General features: G+C 45.7%; 1 protein-coding gene across 1 annotated transcript in view; it reads right to left on the bottom strand.

Annotated features, from left to right (window-relative positions):
* The window catches only part of LOC119461772 (serine/arginine repetitive matrix protein 2), an 81,739-nt gene extending 69,643 nt beyond the window's left edge, over positions 1-12,096 (bottom strand). Inside the window, 1 exon segment of the mRNA XM_037723150.2 lies at positions 10,355-12,096. Within this exon segment, the coding sequence (XP_037579078.2) occupies positions 10,355-11,884 (1,530 nt within the window). The 5' untranslated portion in view covers positions 11,885-12,096.
* Between the last annotated feature and the right edge of the window lie 1,506 nt (positions 12,097-13,602).

Below are 13,602 nucleotides of genomic sequence, written 5' to 3'. Positions count from 1 at the left end.
AACAGTCCACAATAGCTTTTTGCTTGCTAAAGGAATTTGATAATTTTTCAGCCCATAACCATAAAATTTCTTGCCAACTCATTTTAAAGAAGCACCGACCACTGTGGAAAACAGTGTTGATAAGAGCTAACTGGGACATCAATGCATCTCCACGCCGACATATTCCTTGAAGTTTACAAGTTGAACATATGCTATAATGTTAATATAATTACTGAGTGAAATTTCTTAATTATGTAATGTCACAATTTTTCCTAAGTAGCATCAATCTTTTCAAGTAATCTAGCTCATGTGACAGAATCACAATATTCACCACAGGAGATCTTTGAAAAGTCTGTTTGCATTAAAGTAGATAAATTTACATGTGATTCGCGGAAATACTGTCATGAGGCAACCGCTGGACATATCTGAATGAAATTTGTTGCGTTCGAGAGAGAAATCTCAATTCTACCAACTGATGAACATGAAATCTTGATCTAGGGCCCCAATTATTGCAAAAATTGAAAAATGAAAATAAAATGATGCAAAAACTCCATATCTATGCTGGACCAAAACAGATACAATTAGCAGTGCGTTCATCTAAAGTGAACAAACACAATGTAATTAGTTTACAGCTTACATAAAATTGTGGCAGCTTCTATGCGAGTCTAGCTGAAATACTAAATTTGCTTATTGTTGGTATAATTCAGAACGGTGCACACAATATCAGTTTTGTCCTCCTGAGACGTTCGAAGAGCTTGGGTTTAAAGAGCTGTAACATTATTAGCTTACTGCCAATTTACATTTTATGTTTTACAATTTACATTTTTCTCAGGTTTTTTTAAATTCTGACAATTCTTGGAAAAAAATTTGCAGCTTAAATAAAAAAATCTGCTCACAACATTCAGTGAAATTAACATCTTTTAAATGCAACAAGCATCGTCGAAATTCGTTTAGTAGATGTAAAGCACAACAATTTCTCCATTCCCATGTTCTTCCAGCTTCAAACGGCTTTGTGAGTTTACAAATGAAGGCATTTTTACAAAATATTGCATAATCAGGGCAACAATTCGCAATGATCATATGTGTGTGCAAAAACTTACTGCTTCTGTGTGTTTAGACAAATGTGCTTTCATGGAAATTTAGAAAAAAAGTTTCGTCTCATAAATAATGCTGCAAGAACATCTGAAGTCAGAAACGCAAAGTTTACACATACATGTGCTGGTCATTATACTCCAATCTAGCCGAACAATCGCAGTTGTAGAGTTACCCCTGTCATTCGCCAAGAATCCACGTTGTATAGGCTCCGTACAGTGAAGTTTGCTGCGATTGCTGCGCCATCTGTCGCAGCGCCGCCAACAATAATGAGACGGCCAAAGCGCGCGGGGGTATTCGTAGGCGCGGCGTCGATGGTGCTGTTCGGTCTTTTCTGGCGTTGAGACAATGTCATCCTTCAGCTCGACTAATTCGAATCCATCGACTGAAAGCGTACGGAAAAGGACGAAGTGCCGGTACTGCTGCGTAAAAAACTGCTACAGCCATGAAGGCCAGCCTGGCGTGAAATTGTATACCGATTTCCTGGCCGCCCGTGGGAGCAAGAACGACGAAAAAGATGGATTGTTGCTGTTCGAAGAGTTAAGTAATTGTGAAAACAGCGTTTTCCTAGTGTCAATGTAACTATATGCTTTAAGGTCTAGCCAGGTCTAGCTGCTTGAGGTTCTGCAACTGCATTTGTGTGCTTAGCGTGGTTGGAAGTGCATGGAGCACGTTTTGCACAGCAAGCTCGCGTAGCGCGAAATTTTGCGTGCGAATTTGCGTCTCAAATGCTCTTGTAGGCTGCATGCGAATCTTTGTTGATTGCTTGCAGTCCGGTAATAACTGTTAAGTTGCATTTTTCTGTGATACTTTCAGCGAAGTAAGTAAACTCGGTTTGCGTTGATTTTCGGGGTAGTGATGGTACGTGTAACATCTAAACTTCAAATGCCTTCACCAAGTGGCGCTCGCTGTGAGACTGCTCTCTCTCGTCAGCGCATTGTGGCGTGTTTGCCTCGTTTACCGTCTCGTGAAGAAGTCATTCGGTTACTGCATGTGCGCTCTTGCTTGCGGCCGCATGCATAGGGCACTGTGTCGTCAGTATGAACTGCGTAGTATTCACAATCATGCTCCTCTTCTTTTCTTCGGCGAGAATGACGGCTCGCCGTGGATGCCGAAGCAGACGAGCAGGATCTGCTCCAAACACTTCGTGAACGGCGGAGTAGCCAATAAAGGAAAAATCAACACCTAGAAATGCTTCATTTATAGATTAGCAAAAATGCGTTTCTGCGCACGTTCGGCCACGAAATGAACGAAATACTGTAAATAGCAGAACTGCAGTTGGACATTTCTGTGACCACGCACCGGAATACCTGGCAACGTAGCAGAAACGACGTTTTTCAATTTGGGACTGTTCTCATTCAAAAAACGTCGCGGTAGCATAATCTTGGTTTGAGCTAGTTGCAATGCGCCGCAAGCTCCCGTCCTGTTTGTGTGTTCTTCGTCTTTGTTAAAATTGCACCGCAGATTTTCCGCCAATAAGTCGTGGTAGCGTGTGCGCTTTCGCTTATGCGTCAAAACCACTTGCTGATATACAAATGCATGCATGTTCTCCCTACCTGCAAGGAAACGTTGTACACTTGTTTCCCTTGCTGAGAGTGACCGACGGCGCCCTCAAGTCGGCGCTGTCGGTGTCCTTCACGTCGTAAACGTGACCCGCCACATACAGCTTGTCTCCTTTGTCGAGTATAGACGCACGAAAGTAATTTTCAATACAGCTTATCGGCTTAAAGCGGCAAAACAACACACGCGACATATTGAACGTCACGCGCGTGTTGAAACACGTTCAGTCGCTGCTGCGGGGCTCGGAGCGGCCGTCTCAGTGTTTCACATTCCTACCACCATTGGCGCTGCACGACGTTTTGCCGTATTCGGTTGTAGCGCCCTCTGTTCACTGTACGGAGCCTATTGGTACACGTTTTGAACTAGTCACTTTAAAAGATGGTGTAAATCATGATTGGTCACATCTTTAAGGAATTCTGGCACTGTACCATCACTACCAATAAAGCAAGAGAAACGCGATAAAAATTTTTGTGTCGGAACTCTTAACCCATTGGTGGCCACAGCCAAAGAACCACTGGGCAGAAGAACAAGAGTCATATTGCTAAAGCCGGTGATTAGCCAGGCGAGAGGTATTGTTTGTTTTAAAACTGTTTGTAGACGCGGCAGCAGCCAATATACGCTGTAAAGTTTAGAAATGTCAATAGACGGTACTATGCGTTCACTTGATGGTTCGTTTAATTTATCTATGTTTGGTTGACATTTGTAGAACCTTTGCGCAAAAGCAGGACATGAGCACATTTCCCATTCCACCAAACCCTGGCCAACAAAACCTGTCGCCAGAGCCCATAGTGTACAGTGCAAAAAAAAATAACTATTGGCTGGAGCATAAAAAGTGAAGTGCCGCTGTTTACACCTCAGAGTGTTTCTTGCTTTTCCACATAAAAATCAACTTGTGACTGGCAGATAGGGGTCCGAAATTATAATTCCTGCTTGATATTGTAAGTAAAACATATTTTTTCATACTTTTCGGTGTTCATTACTGTAGAGCATTACATAGTGAACCCGATAGCAGAAGATTGCCTAAAATGCATTAGGGGCACAAATAACCATAAACAAAGGCCACGCACACGGCATGTGTGATACTTCATAGCCAATGTTAAAGGGGTTAATAAGCAGGAAGCGAGTCTTTATGCAGCCATCTGTACTGAAATGCTAGCAATGCTACGCGGTTGCAGCTGCACACAGCACATGCAGCGTGTCATACATCTCTCCTACGCATGGGATAGTGTGACCCGAAAATAGTTTGCGCCAAACAGACTGAACAGCCCCGCACAAGCAAAGACACCTGCTTGTTTTTTTTCTTTCTTTTTACAATAAATGTATTTTCTTCTCCTCTGCTTTGGGTGCAGCAATGTGCGCGCATACTTGCATTATATTTATAGCCAGGTGTGTTTCTACTGCATTATTATACTCCAGCTGCAGTTGTGGCAACGACGTTCTGTCCCAGATATGACACTGACAACGCCAATGTCCCAGATATATCCAGGACTGCAGCTACCTGCAATCCACTTCAGGCAATGATAGAAAATGGAGAACTGGCATTCTGCATAAGCTATGCACAGCATTCCTCTGCTCAGCATGACGCACTATGCTGGAGTACTTGCCACATGGATGCAGGATAAAAAAAAAAAGAGCCCCTTGCAGCACTGCCAACTCTTCTCGAGGCGCTGGTCACAGCTTAGGTGACGGCACAACCATAGGTGCAGGGATAGTGAGCACATCAGTAGATCGCTTCGTCTTGTCCCGTAGTCAGGCTCAAAAATACTGCCAAGTACACTCCAACATATCTACACGTTGAAGCAGCCACACGTATCGCAGCATTAGCCAACAGAGCTCACCAATCAGCTACGTCATCATCAGCCTATATTTATGTTCACTGCAGGACGAAGGCCACTCCCTGCGATCTCCGATTACCCCTGTCTTGCGCTAGCGTATTCCAACTTGCACCTGCAAATTTCCTAACTTCATCATCCCATCTGGTTTTCTGCCGACCTCCACTGCACTTCCCTTCTCTTGCTATGCATTCTGTAACCCTAATGGTCCACCGGTTATCCATCCTACGTATTACATGGCCTACCCAGCTCCATTTCTTTCGCTTAATGTCAACTAGAATATTGGCTATCCCCGTTTGCTCTCTGATCCACACCGCTCTCTTCCTGTCTCTTAATGTTAGGCCTAACATTTTTCGTTCCATCGCTCTTTGTGCGGTCCTTGTTCTCAGCTACGTATCTCAGCATATGTAGTGAGCTATATGGCGTATCTAATGGGCTCCTTAACTTCGGCAACTTTCCTAAGATCTTCTCAACTCTTCTTTCATTTTTGTTTGTTCTCCATCTCTTTTTTTTAATCTATGTGTCTCATAACATTTACTGCAAGCATATATTTGCACCGCTGAGAATTGTTCAATTGACAGGTTATTTTTATCTGTTTGCTTTATTGTGGTATGGGCTTACAGTTTTAATATACATATGTCAAGCACCTGCAGTGCATATTACCTTAGCATTTGATGTACTTGCTTTGTTTCCCCTTTGCAATAACACCCGTGAGAGCCCTGTAGGAATTTATATAAGAGAATTATTAAAAATGATCTGTGGTGGATCGTACAACTCTTCAGTAGATTGCTAAAGGGGGCGGATATGAAGTGCATGAGATTACACAACCCGTCGCCGAGGCTTTGCATTGCATTGCTAAGCACAAGGTCACAGGTACGAGAGTCCCAGCTGCGGCGGCCACATATGAATATGTGCGAAATGCAAAAACGCCCGTTTGCCCCGCATTGAGTGCATGTTAAAGAACCTCAGGAGGTCAAAATTAATCTAGAGTACCACGCTATGGATACCACAGTAAGTAACTGCTTGGATAATTCATTATTTAACAATGTCACTAATCGCCTGGGAAGAACATTACGCAACTGATCAGTAATTCGGAAGAATTATATAGGAGATAAGAAAGCTCAAAGTTTGGCAGAGTGCACTGTTGTTCCACAAAATTCTTTATCAAAATGCCCTTTTCAGCCATAAAATCCAGCATGCGTGTACAAATATATAAAATTTCAAATGTGAATCACTCTGTTATTCAAATCAGAATCAATTTTATAATTCTCTAGTTAAAGCTGTTGAATATTTGTTTATGTGCAAATATTAATGATAACCATTATAGGAGTCTACCGGGAGAAAGATTAGTAAATGATTCTGTTGCAGCTTTGTAAGCTGCGCTTCTTGCGGAGAGGCATCAGTTGCTATGCAAATGCATGAAGTAGCTAACTTCTGTGCAATAATTTCCAGTAATTTAATAAGACTGGCCTCCGGGCAGACTAAAAAATTAGCCTTCTCGATTAAAGCGAAGTGCATCACAATTTGGACAGACATGTTTGCGTTCCTCTAAAGGGGCCCTGAACCACCCGTCGGGCTTGGCAGAAAAACAGTCCACGGATTACATATGCTGCTGTGAACACCTCAGCTTAAGTTTTGCCGTCGTGCGCGACGCATGGAGCTCACAAGCGTAGCGTGAAGTCACTTCTCTCAAACACTCTGTTTTCAACTGAAGCCTTTTCCAGCTACTATATATCGTCGTATAGCAGATTCCCATACACGGCTGCTATTGGCCAATAGTTGACATCAATCAAGAAGGGTGTTTGGATCAGTGATCTTCTGCCTACTGTTACTGTGCATATTGACATAGTTTAATAAACAGGCTGAAGTAAGCAAAAATTTGCTTTCGAATTTCAAGAATAATTATGTACTTCAGGAAGTACGACTATTTTAGTATTGCCGACTGTTGTCTAACTTGAAATGCATTTCTTGACTTCGATTGAAAGTGGTTCCGGGCCCCTTTAAAACAATGTGCACTGCTCGTTAAACATCTGGTCATGTGACATTTCTGTGTTTCATTACTGTCACTCTAATGGAGCAGCAGATACAATCACTTTTCTCATATGCAAGCTCCTCAATTGACTGGATGTCCACTTGTCAACAGCAGTACTTGAAAAAATAATGTAAACGAGCCTATTCCTTTTTGTTTTTTAACAAGCAGACTCCCACACAAGCTTCATATTTCACTTTTAGTAAAGAGAATATATTTGATATTCGCTTCCATATTCTAAGGCAATTTTTTTTAATATATGAATTCGATTCAGAAATTTCACAATTCAAGCACCTCAACAGTCCAGCTTCATTAACCATTCTCACTTACTGTACCTATAAGCAAAAATTAATTAATACTAGTATGAAATAAACTTCTCTGAGTAGTAAAGGTAAGCTGCTGCCACATGAAAATTATGGCAGAACTCGTCTCGCAATGGCTGTCGACGGTGATGCGAATAGCAATCGAACTATGTAGCGACAGACTATATTCCTGAAGTCCCGTTTATTTAACCCTTGTAGTGGTAATAACAAAACATTTGTTACTATGCCTATATGCCACATACTCCGATATTGTCCCACTTTGCTAAGGCACTCGATTGCCAAGGTCACCCATGGGCATGGAGGCATGACGACTGTTTGACAATAACACAGTGATGATGGAATGAAGCTGGAATGATATCGATGGAACGACAAAGGCATATAACAACGACAATGAGGTATGAATTTTTAAATTATGACGATGGTGGTATGACGAAAACTGGATGAAGAAGCAAGAATGACGACCATTGCACAACCAAGACGTCATGACGACGTCGATATGACAACGGATGCATGATAGCTTCAGTGCGACAATGCAATGGCAATGACATAATCATGATTGAATGAAGAAAATACGATTACAATAGAAAGATGAACAAGGAATGACGTCGATGGATCGATGAAGGTGGTATGAGAACGCCGGCATGAAGACAATGGCATGACGATACTGAAGTGATGGCGATGGTGAAATGACAGCGTGACGATAATGGTATGACGACGATTGCATGACGAGTGTACGCCAACGATGCAGTGACGACAACGGCCAGACAACTGCATGAGGACAATGAGATGATGATCACATAATAACAATGGCATGACTGTACCACGAAGCCTGTATGACGACGATGCCCTGACGACATGACGAGAGTCGGACGACATAGCTGGAGTGACGATGGCGGCACGACCACAGTGACATCTCGACAGAGGTTTGACAATGGAGGCATTACAGCAACTGATGATGACGACAAGACGAGGGCACCAGAATCACAATTGAATTACGACAGTATAATTACAATACAATAATGAAGAAAGGCTGATGTCAACGAAACGACGAAGGTGATATGAGGACAATGGCATGACGGCAACGGTATGACGTTACTGAAGTATGACAATGATAAAACGACTGCACGATGACGACATGATGCCGACTGATGACGATGATGGCCAACAGCATGACGAGAGTCTGAAGACAGAGCTGGAATGACGACGATGCAATGGCCACAACAGCATCACAACCCTGATCGCATACCTAGTGACCTAAGCTATTTGGACCATTAGGTCAGAGTAGAAGGCTTGACGACGACAGCATGACGAGAGGTCATGAAGCTGGAATGACGATTATTGAATGACCACGACGGCATCATTATGGCAGTGTGACAACGAATGCATGACGACTGTATGACGATGGCATGACAGCAACGGCATGACGGGTGTCAGATGAGAAAGCTGGAATGATGGCGAAGTAACGACCATGACGGCATTACGACCAAGAGCTCATACCTACAGGCACAAGCTATTAGACAACTTCGGCAACTGGGTCAGGGTAGAAGGCGTGATGACAACGCCATGATGAGAGTAAGATTACGAGGCTGGAATGACGACAATGGAACAATGACAGCATCACGACCAAGAGCACATACCTAGCTGCCCAAGCAAGTAGACAGCTTAGGCCGCTAGGTCGGCGTAAGAGGCTAGATGGATAGATAGACTCAAAACAGCTGAAGTTGGCAAAGGATGCTTTTTGCATTAATAAAATTATTAAGAGCCTTATTGTTTTTGTGTATGTCTGCACCCAATGGCAGCAAGTATGTCTTTGTAGAAGCACTACAAAATTCAAGGGGCCTAGTTATCCCTAAGTGGATGAATGCGAAAGCATTGCAACCACCAAAGGTCGAGGGTTCGTCCCCCACCAAAGAAAGTGGGTTCGAGTGCCTTAATTAACTCTATCTTAATTAAACATGTACCATAATTAACTCTACCTTAATTAATGGTGCATTAACACCAAAGTCGTGGGTACAACTCCAACCAAAGGTCATGGGTTCGAGTGCGTTAACTCTATCTTAATTACATGTGCCTTAATTAACTTCACCTTAACATCAACAATTGTGGGTTCGAGTGCTGTAAAGAACTATCTCAATTAAACCTGCCTTAATTAACTTTGCCTTAAGTGACGTCATCAAATGCCCCGAGTGGCTCAATTTGGACCATCGTAGTCACGCCAACGCCGGATTTTCTACCTCATAAGCCACATAAGGCTTTCACACGAATAATAGCGAACTAAGGGGAAGTCCAAGTTTCACAGCAATGCTCATGTCCAAGCCTGTGATTTCACAAGAGATATATCTTGAGGCAATGCTTATGAGTACAACCAACGGCTCGCAGTGCCATGCAAGCCCAAATTCTCAACATGCCAAAGTAAATGAGTTCAGCTCCCCCCCCCCCCCCCAAGCAAGGTTTTTTTTTTTTTTTTTCAAATTCATGGCATTAGGGTTGGATTCATTGATGGCACCCTAATTGCTTTAACTTTTACCTTACCAAACTAATTGAAGAAACAAGTTTGCAGCCAAATTGCCTGAAGCAGCAGCTACAAAATGTCAATGGTATCCCTACGCAAGTACCATGCTGCTCTTGACTGGAACAGGTGAAACCTTCAACCAATACCATAAAGTGCCGCTGTTCAGTGGCACAGCGGAGCACAGAACATATGGGCAGGAGCGACTATTGTGCCAGCACTACAGTAGCTTTGCTGCTGGCCTCATTTCAGTTTTCTCAATAAAGCATGGGGTACCGAGTCGGCTATTGTGAGCCCAGCTCATGTTCTAACAGATTAAATGAGCACTAACACAAAGTTTGTGTGCCGCTTTTCTTGCCTGTTAAAGTAGCTCTCGACTCCACAGTATGAAGCCTCGCTTCCTCGAGAGCACCCCAAATAATTACAGCAATTTTTGTGCTACCTGTTCAAAACACGCGTCATACGCAGTGCACGGCTACAGATGTGAAAAAGCAGACTCATCGACGTCAGCAAAAATGGAGGCGGCAGGGTATGGTGGTTGAAGGCCATACAATGCCTGTGTCACCGAACACTGCCAAAAAGGTTCTCCTGGAAATGCAGGAAGACATGCTTTCTTTTCTTCTCTCGTCGAGTAGTACTGAAAGGACGACTTTTTGCAGCATGGCCCTAGCGTGCGTGTACACGTAAGTTTCATCTGGTACCACGAGACCGTCATACTAGGTTTCAGTGGTGTATGGGTTGCCTTTTTCACGTCCTCAGCCCCGCTGCTCTTGGCCCACATTTTGAACGTGTCACATTAAAATGTATAGAGCTTATATGTTGCAGTCTCGGTGAATTGAAGCTTTATAGCGTAATTACTGGGTTTTACGGCAATCCAATAAAGTAATAAATACAAGACAAATGTTCTACCAGTACTCCTTTAAGCTGCTTAACAATACCTTCTGTTCGAAGGCCCTTTACCAACTCTTAAAATGCCCCAAATTCTGTCCAGAAAGGTACGCTTGCACACGGAAGCTCCAACAACACTCACCTGGTCGGCCATTGTATGCTGTGCCACTGGGCCCAACTCTTTAGCATCACGCAGCAGCCGCTCAATGAATAGCTGTACCGATCTCTGGATGCTGTCGCGAAATGATTCAGTGATGGTCTCGGGCTGCTCGAAGACCACAGTGGGGCACAGCTCCGACAGCTGTGTTATCTCCACGGTTGTCTCCTCTGAAACAGAAGTAGGCTCAGATGTTGCCGTTTCACACTTGGCACTCTCACCCTCGGCACCGTCATCAGCTGCCACTGTCTCGTCTGTCGGCGCCTCTCCATCCCCGTCTTCCATTGCGCCCTCACCTTCCTGCTCCTCGATATTGTTGCACACGCAAGAGCTTTCAGCTTCATTCTCACCAGCACCTTCTGTCGGTGCTCCGTCACGTGGAGTGTCACGCAACACTGCTGGAGTGTCACGAGCTGTCTCATCGTGTACTGCGGGCGCATCCATCACGTGATCCCCGTCACCCTGTCCATCTTCGGCACACTCTGCGTCGTCGCCTTCCTGTCCCTCTTCCTCGCCAGCGTACGTTTCGCCGCCTTCGCCCTCAGCACCTTCGGCATCGTACACGTCATCTACGACCTCCGCATCGTCAGCGTCTAGGCATTCCACCTCTTCGTCCCACTCCCCATCCTGGGTTGTGCCTTCGCCCTCCTCGTAATATTCTGCGCCCTCCTCGACTTCTTCGTCCGCGCCTTCGGCTGCTTCTTCCCAATGTTCAGCGCCGTCTACTTCTTCCACGCCATCTTCGCCACCACCCGCGGCGTTCTCTTCCTCTCCCTCCTCCTCGATGACTTCGGCGACCTCCTCTTCGCCGTCCTCTTCCTCGACAATCTCCTCTTCGTCCAATTCCGCGTATTCCTCGCCGTTCATGTTCTCCGCGCTCTCGTCCTGGACACCGCACTCCTCGTCGTCTGGTGCCGCCTCGTCGCACACTTCCTCCGCGTCCGCAGAGGTATCCGCGTCGGCGGCACCATCCGCGTTCTCCTCGACGTCCTCCTCGGCGTTCTTCTCAGCTTCGGCAGGCATGGAGTCCTCCTCTGCGCCACTCTTGTGGTCCTCGTCGTCCGCCTTCTGATCGTCGCTAGGCCCCGGCGACCCGCCCTCGTCGTCGTCGACGTCAAGAACCAGCGCTTCGCACGTGGCGTCTTCCTCCTCGATTTCGGCTTCTTCGTCTTCTGATACGTCGTCGTAGGCTGTCCCGTCTTCCGGTTCCGTCGGTTCGGGCACAGGTTCAGGCACAGGTTCAGGCTCTGCAGCCGGGGCGGCCGAGAGCTTGCTCTTCTTGGCACTGGGCTCAATGGCGGCGCAAGCCTCGGCGGGCGCCTTGCGTGGCAACGCCGGCGTCTTTTGGGCAACCACAGAATCTGATAGCTTCTCCACGACTACCACCGCAGCTGTTAGCTTGCTGCTTTCCAGCTGCTCCGCTGTGCCGGATGCGGACGCTGCTGGCGTTCCCGCACATCTGCCCTGAGTCGCCGACTTACGACCCCGGCGCGCAATATTTTTGCGCGGAGGCATGGCGTTATTTCACAAACGTGTAACTCCTAATTCCGAAGAGCCTACAGTTCTTCACCTTCACTGACCGTTGAGTGAGCGGAATGAGCGCCTGGAGCACAGTACGAACGACGAAAACGGCCGTTTTGTTGGTCTTCTATGCCCAAAATTCGATAGAACGCATCACACACATACACCGCTGAAACAACATGGCGCAGCGCTTGCGGAGTTGGATCGGCTACTTACGGCTTCGAGGCCCCCGCACTAACTCGGCCACAACGCGTTGCAGTTTTTTCGATAGCCTTTGTGATGAGTGGTATCCAAATCCACATTCTGAAATGTGACGCCCTCTAGATTTAAAATGCATATCTTAAAGGCCATGCTTTTGCTTGTTAAATGCGGTGGAAGCAATTTTTTGAAGGCAAAAATACGTCATAAACATCCAGTTTGCTTTTTGATTACACCTGTCGCCATAGCTACGGTGGCTAGATCCATAGCACATCCATAGCTACACTAGAGTGTACTAGATTGGGGGAGTGGGCAAAGTTGGTTGGTTCTTTATTATATGTAAAGTTGGTTCAGTTGGTAAAGTTGGTTCTTTATTCTATGGAGTGGGTCCAACGAGGACTCTGCGCTGAGGCATTTTTTATTGAAAATCCAGGTGGCGCCACCGTCGCTCTCTCCCGAATTAGCGGCTCCGCTCGCCGGCCGGACACTTGTCGCGTCGGAGACCCTACCGTGGTGCATGGAGCTTCAACAGGCGGATACTCGGTGGCAGTAACACTGACATTATTCCCCACCGATTTATAGTAAACAAAATGGAAAAAGAGCGGCAGAAAGAACGCAAACGACGCAACAACGACGGTGCGTCGAGCAGACGACAGCTACTCAGCCCGCGAGCTCACCTCAGCCAATGAGCGCTGCCGAAACAGCCCTCGGCGCTTGCTTCACCCTCGGCGCTTGCTAAGGCGTCCGCTGGACCCACTCCCCCATTTTAGTACACTCTAGCTACACTACAGTGCCTAGAATTAGAGTGTACTAGATAATGGTCGAGTGGGCCGAACGGCGCTTTCCCGCTGAGGCGCCGCGTGTGGAAAAATTGTGCGAGGGCGCTGCGAGCGAACTGGATTGGGGCGGAGACGCGCTCCGCGGCATATTCAACGTACTTTCGCTGCGGGCGCCGAGGCCGATTGCGCATAGTACGCTCTTAAAATAGTGCTTTATTTCAACTGCAAATTTATGTTCACACCATCTTGCCAAACATATATATTTGAGGCATGGATTATACAACGCGTCGTCTTCAGTTTTGCTGTCGTTGTCAAGCGCGTCGTCTGCTAGCGAGCGCGCGTTCGCTACGCGGATGCTGGCGGCGCCCAGTTTTTCTCGCAGAACATCTGTGTAGTACATTTTTTTTTTATGTTTTAGTTGCTTTGGTGCGCCCATAACTCTTGACGGCGGGTACCAAAGGTAGCTTTAGCCAAGTGAACCATTGTTTTTAACGCTGTCTTCTAAGAGCAACTGGCATCTCTGCAACATATGAAGCTACGTACGAAAATTTTATTATTGATAGCGTGTCATTTTACGCGCGCTTCTTGTCGGTGGATATTGATCAGGAACAATGATCGAAGAAAACAATATTAAAGTGAAATAAACCAGGTTTATTAGCTGCGTGGCGCGACGAATGACCGATGTATTTCTACGTAATTAAATCAAAGGGTACATTGAGAATGATACAAATGGTA

Source organism: Dermacentor silvarum, chromosome 8 (assembly GCF_013339745.2).
Source record: "Dermacentor silvarum isolate Dsil-2018 chromosome 8, BIME_Dsil_1.4, whole genome shotgun sequence".
Classification (NCBI taxonomy): Eukaryota; Metazoa; Arthropoda; class Arachnida; order Ixodida; family Ixodidae; genus Dermacentor; species Dermacentor silvarum.
The sequence above is the reverse complement of the archived record's forward strand: the minus strand, read 5'-3'. Positions and strand labels throughout refer to the sequence as shown.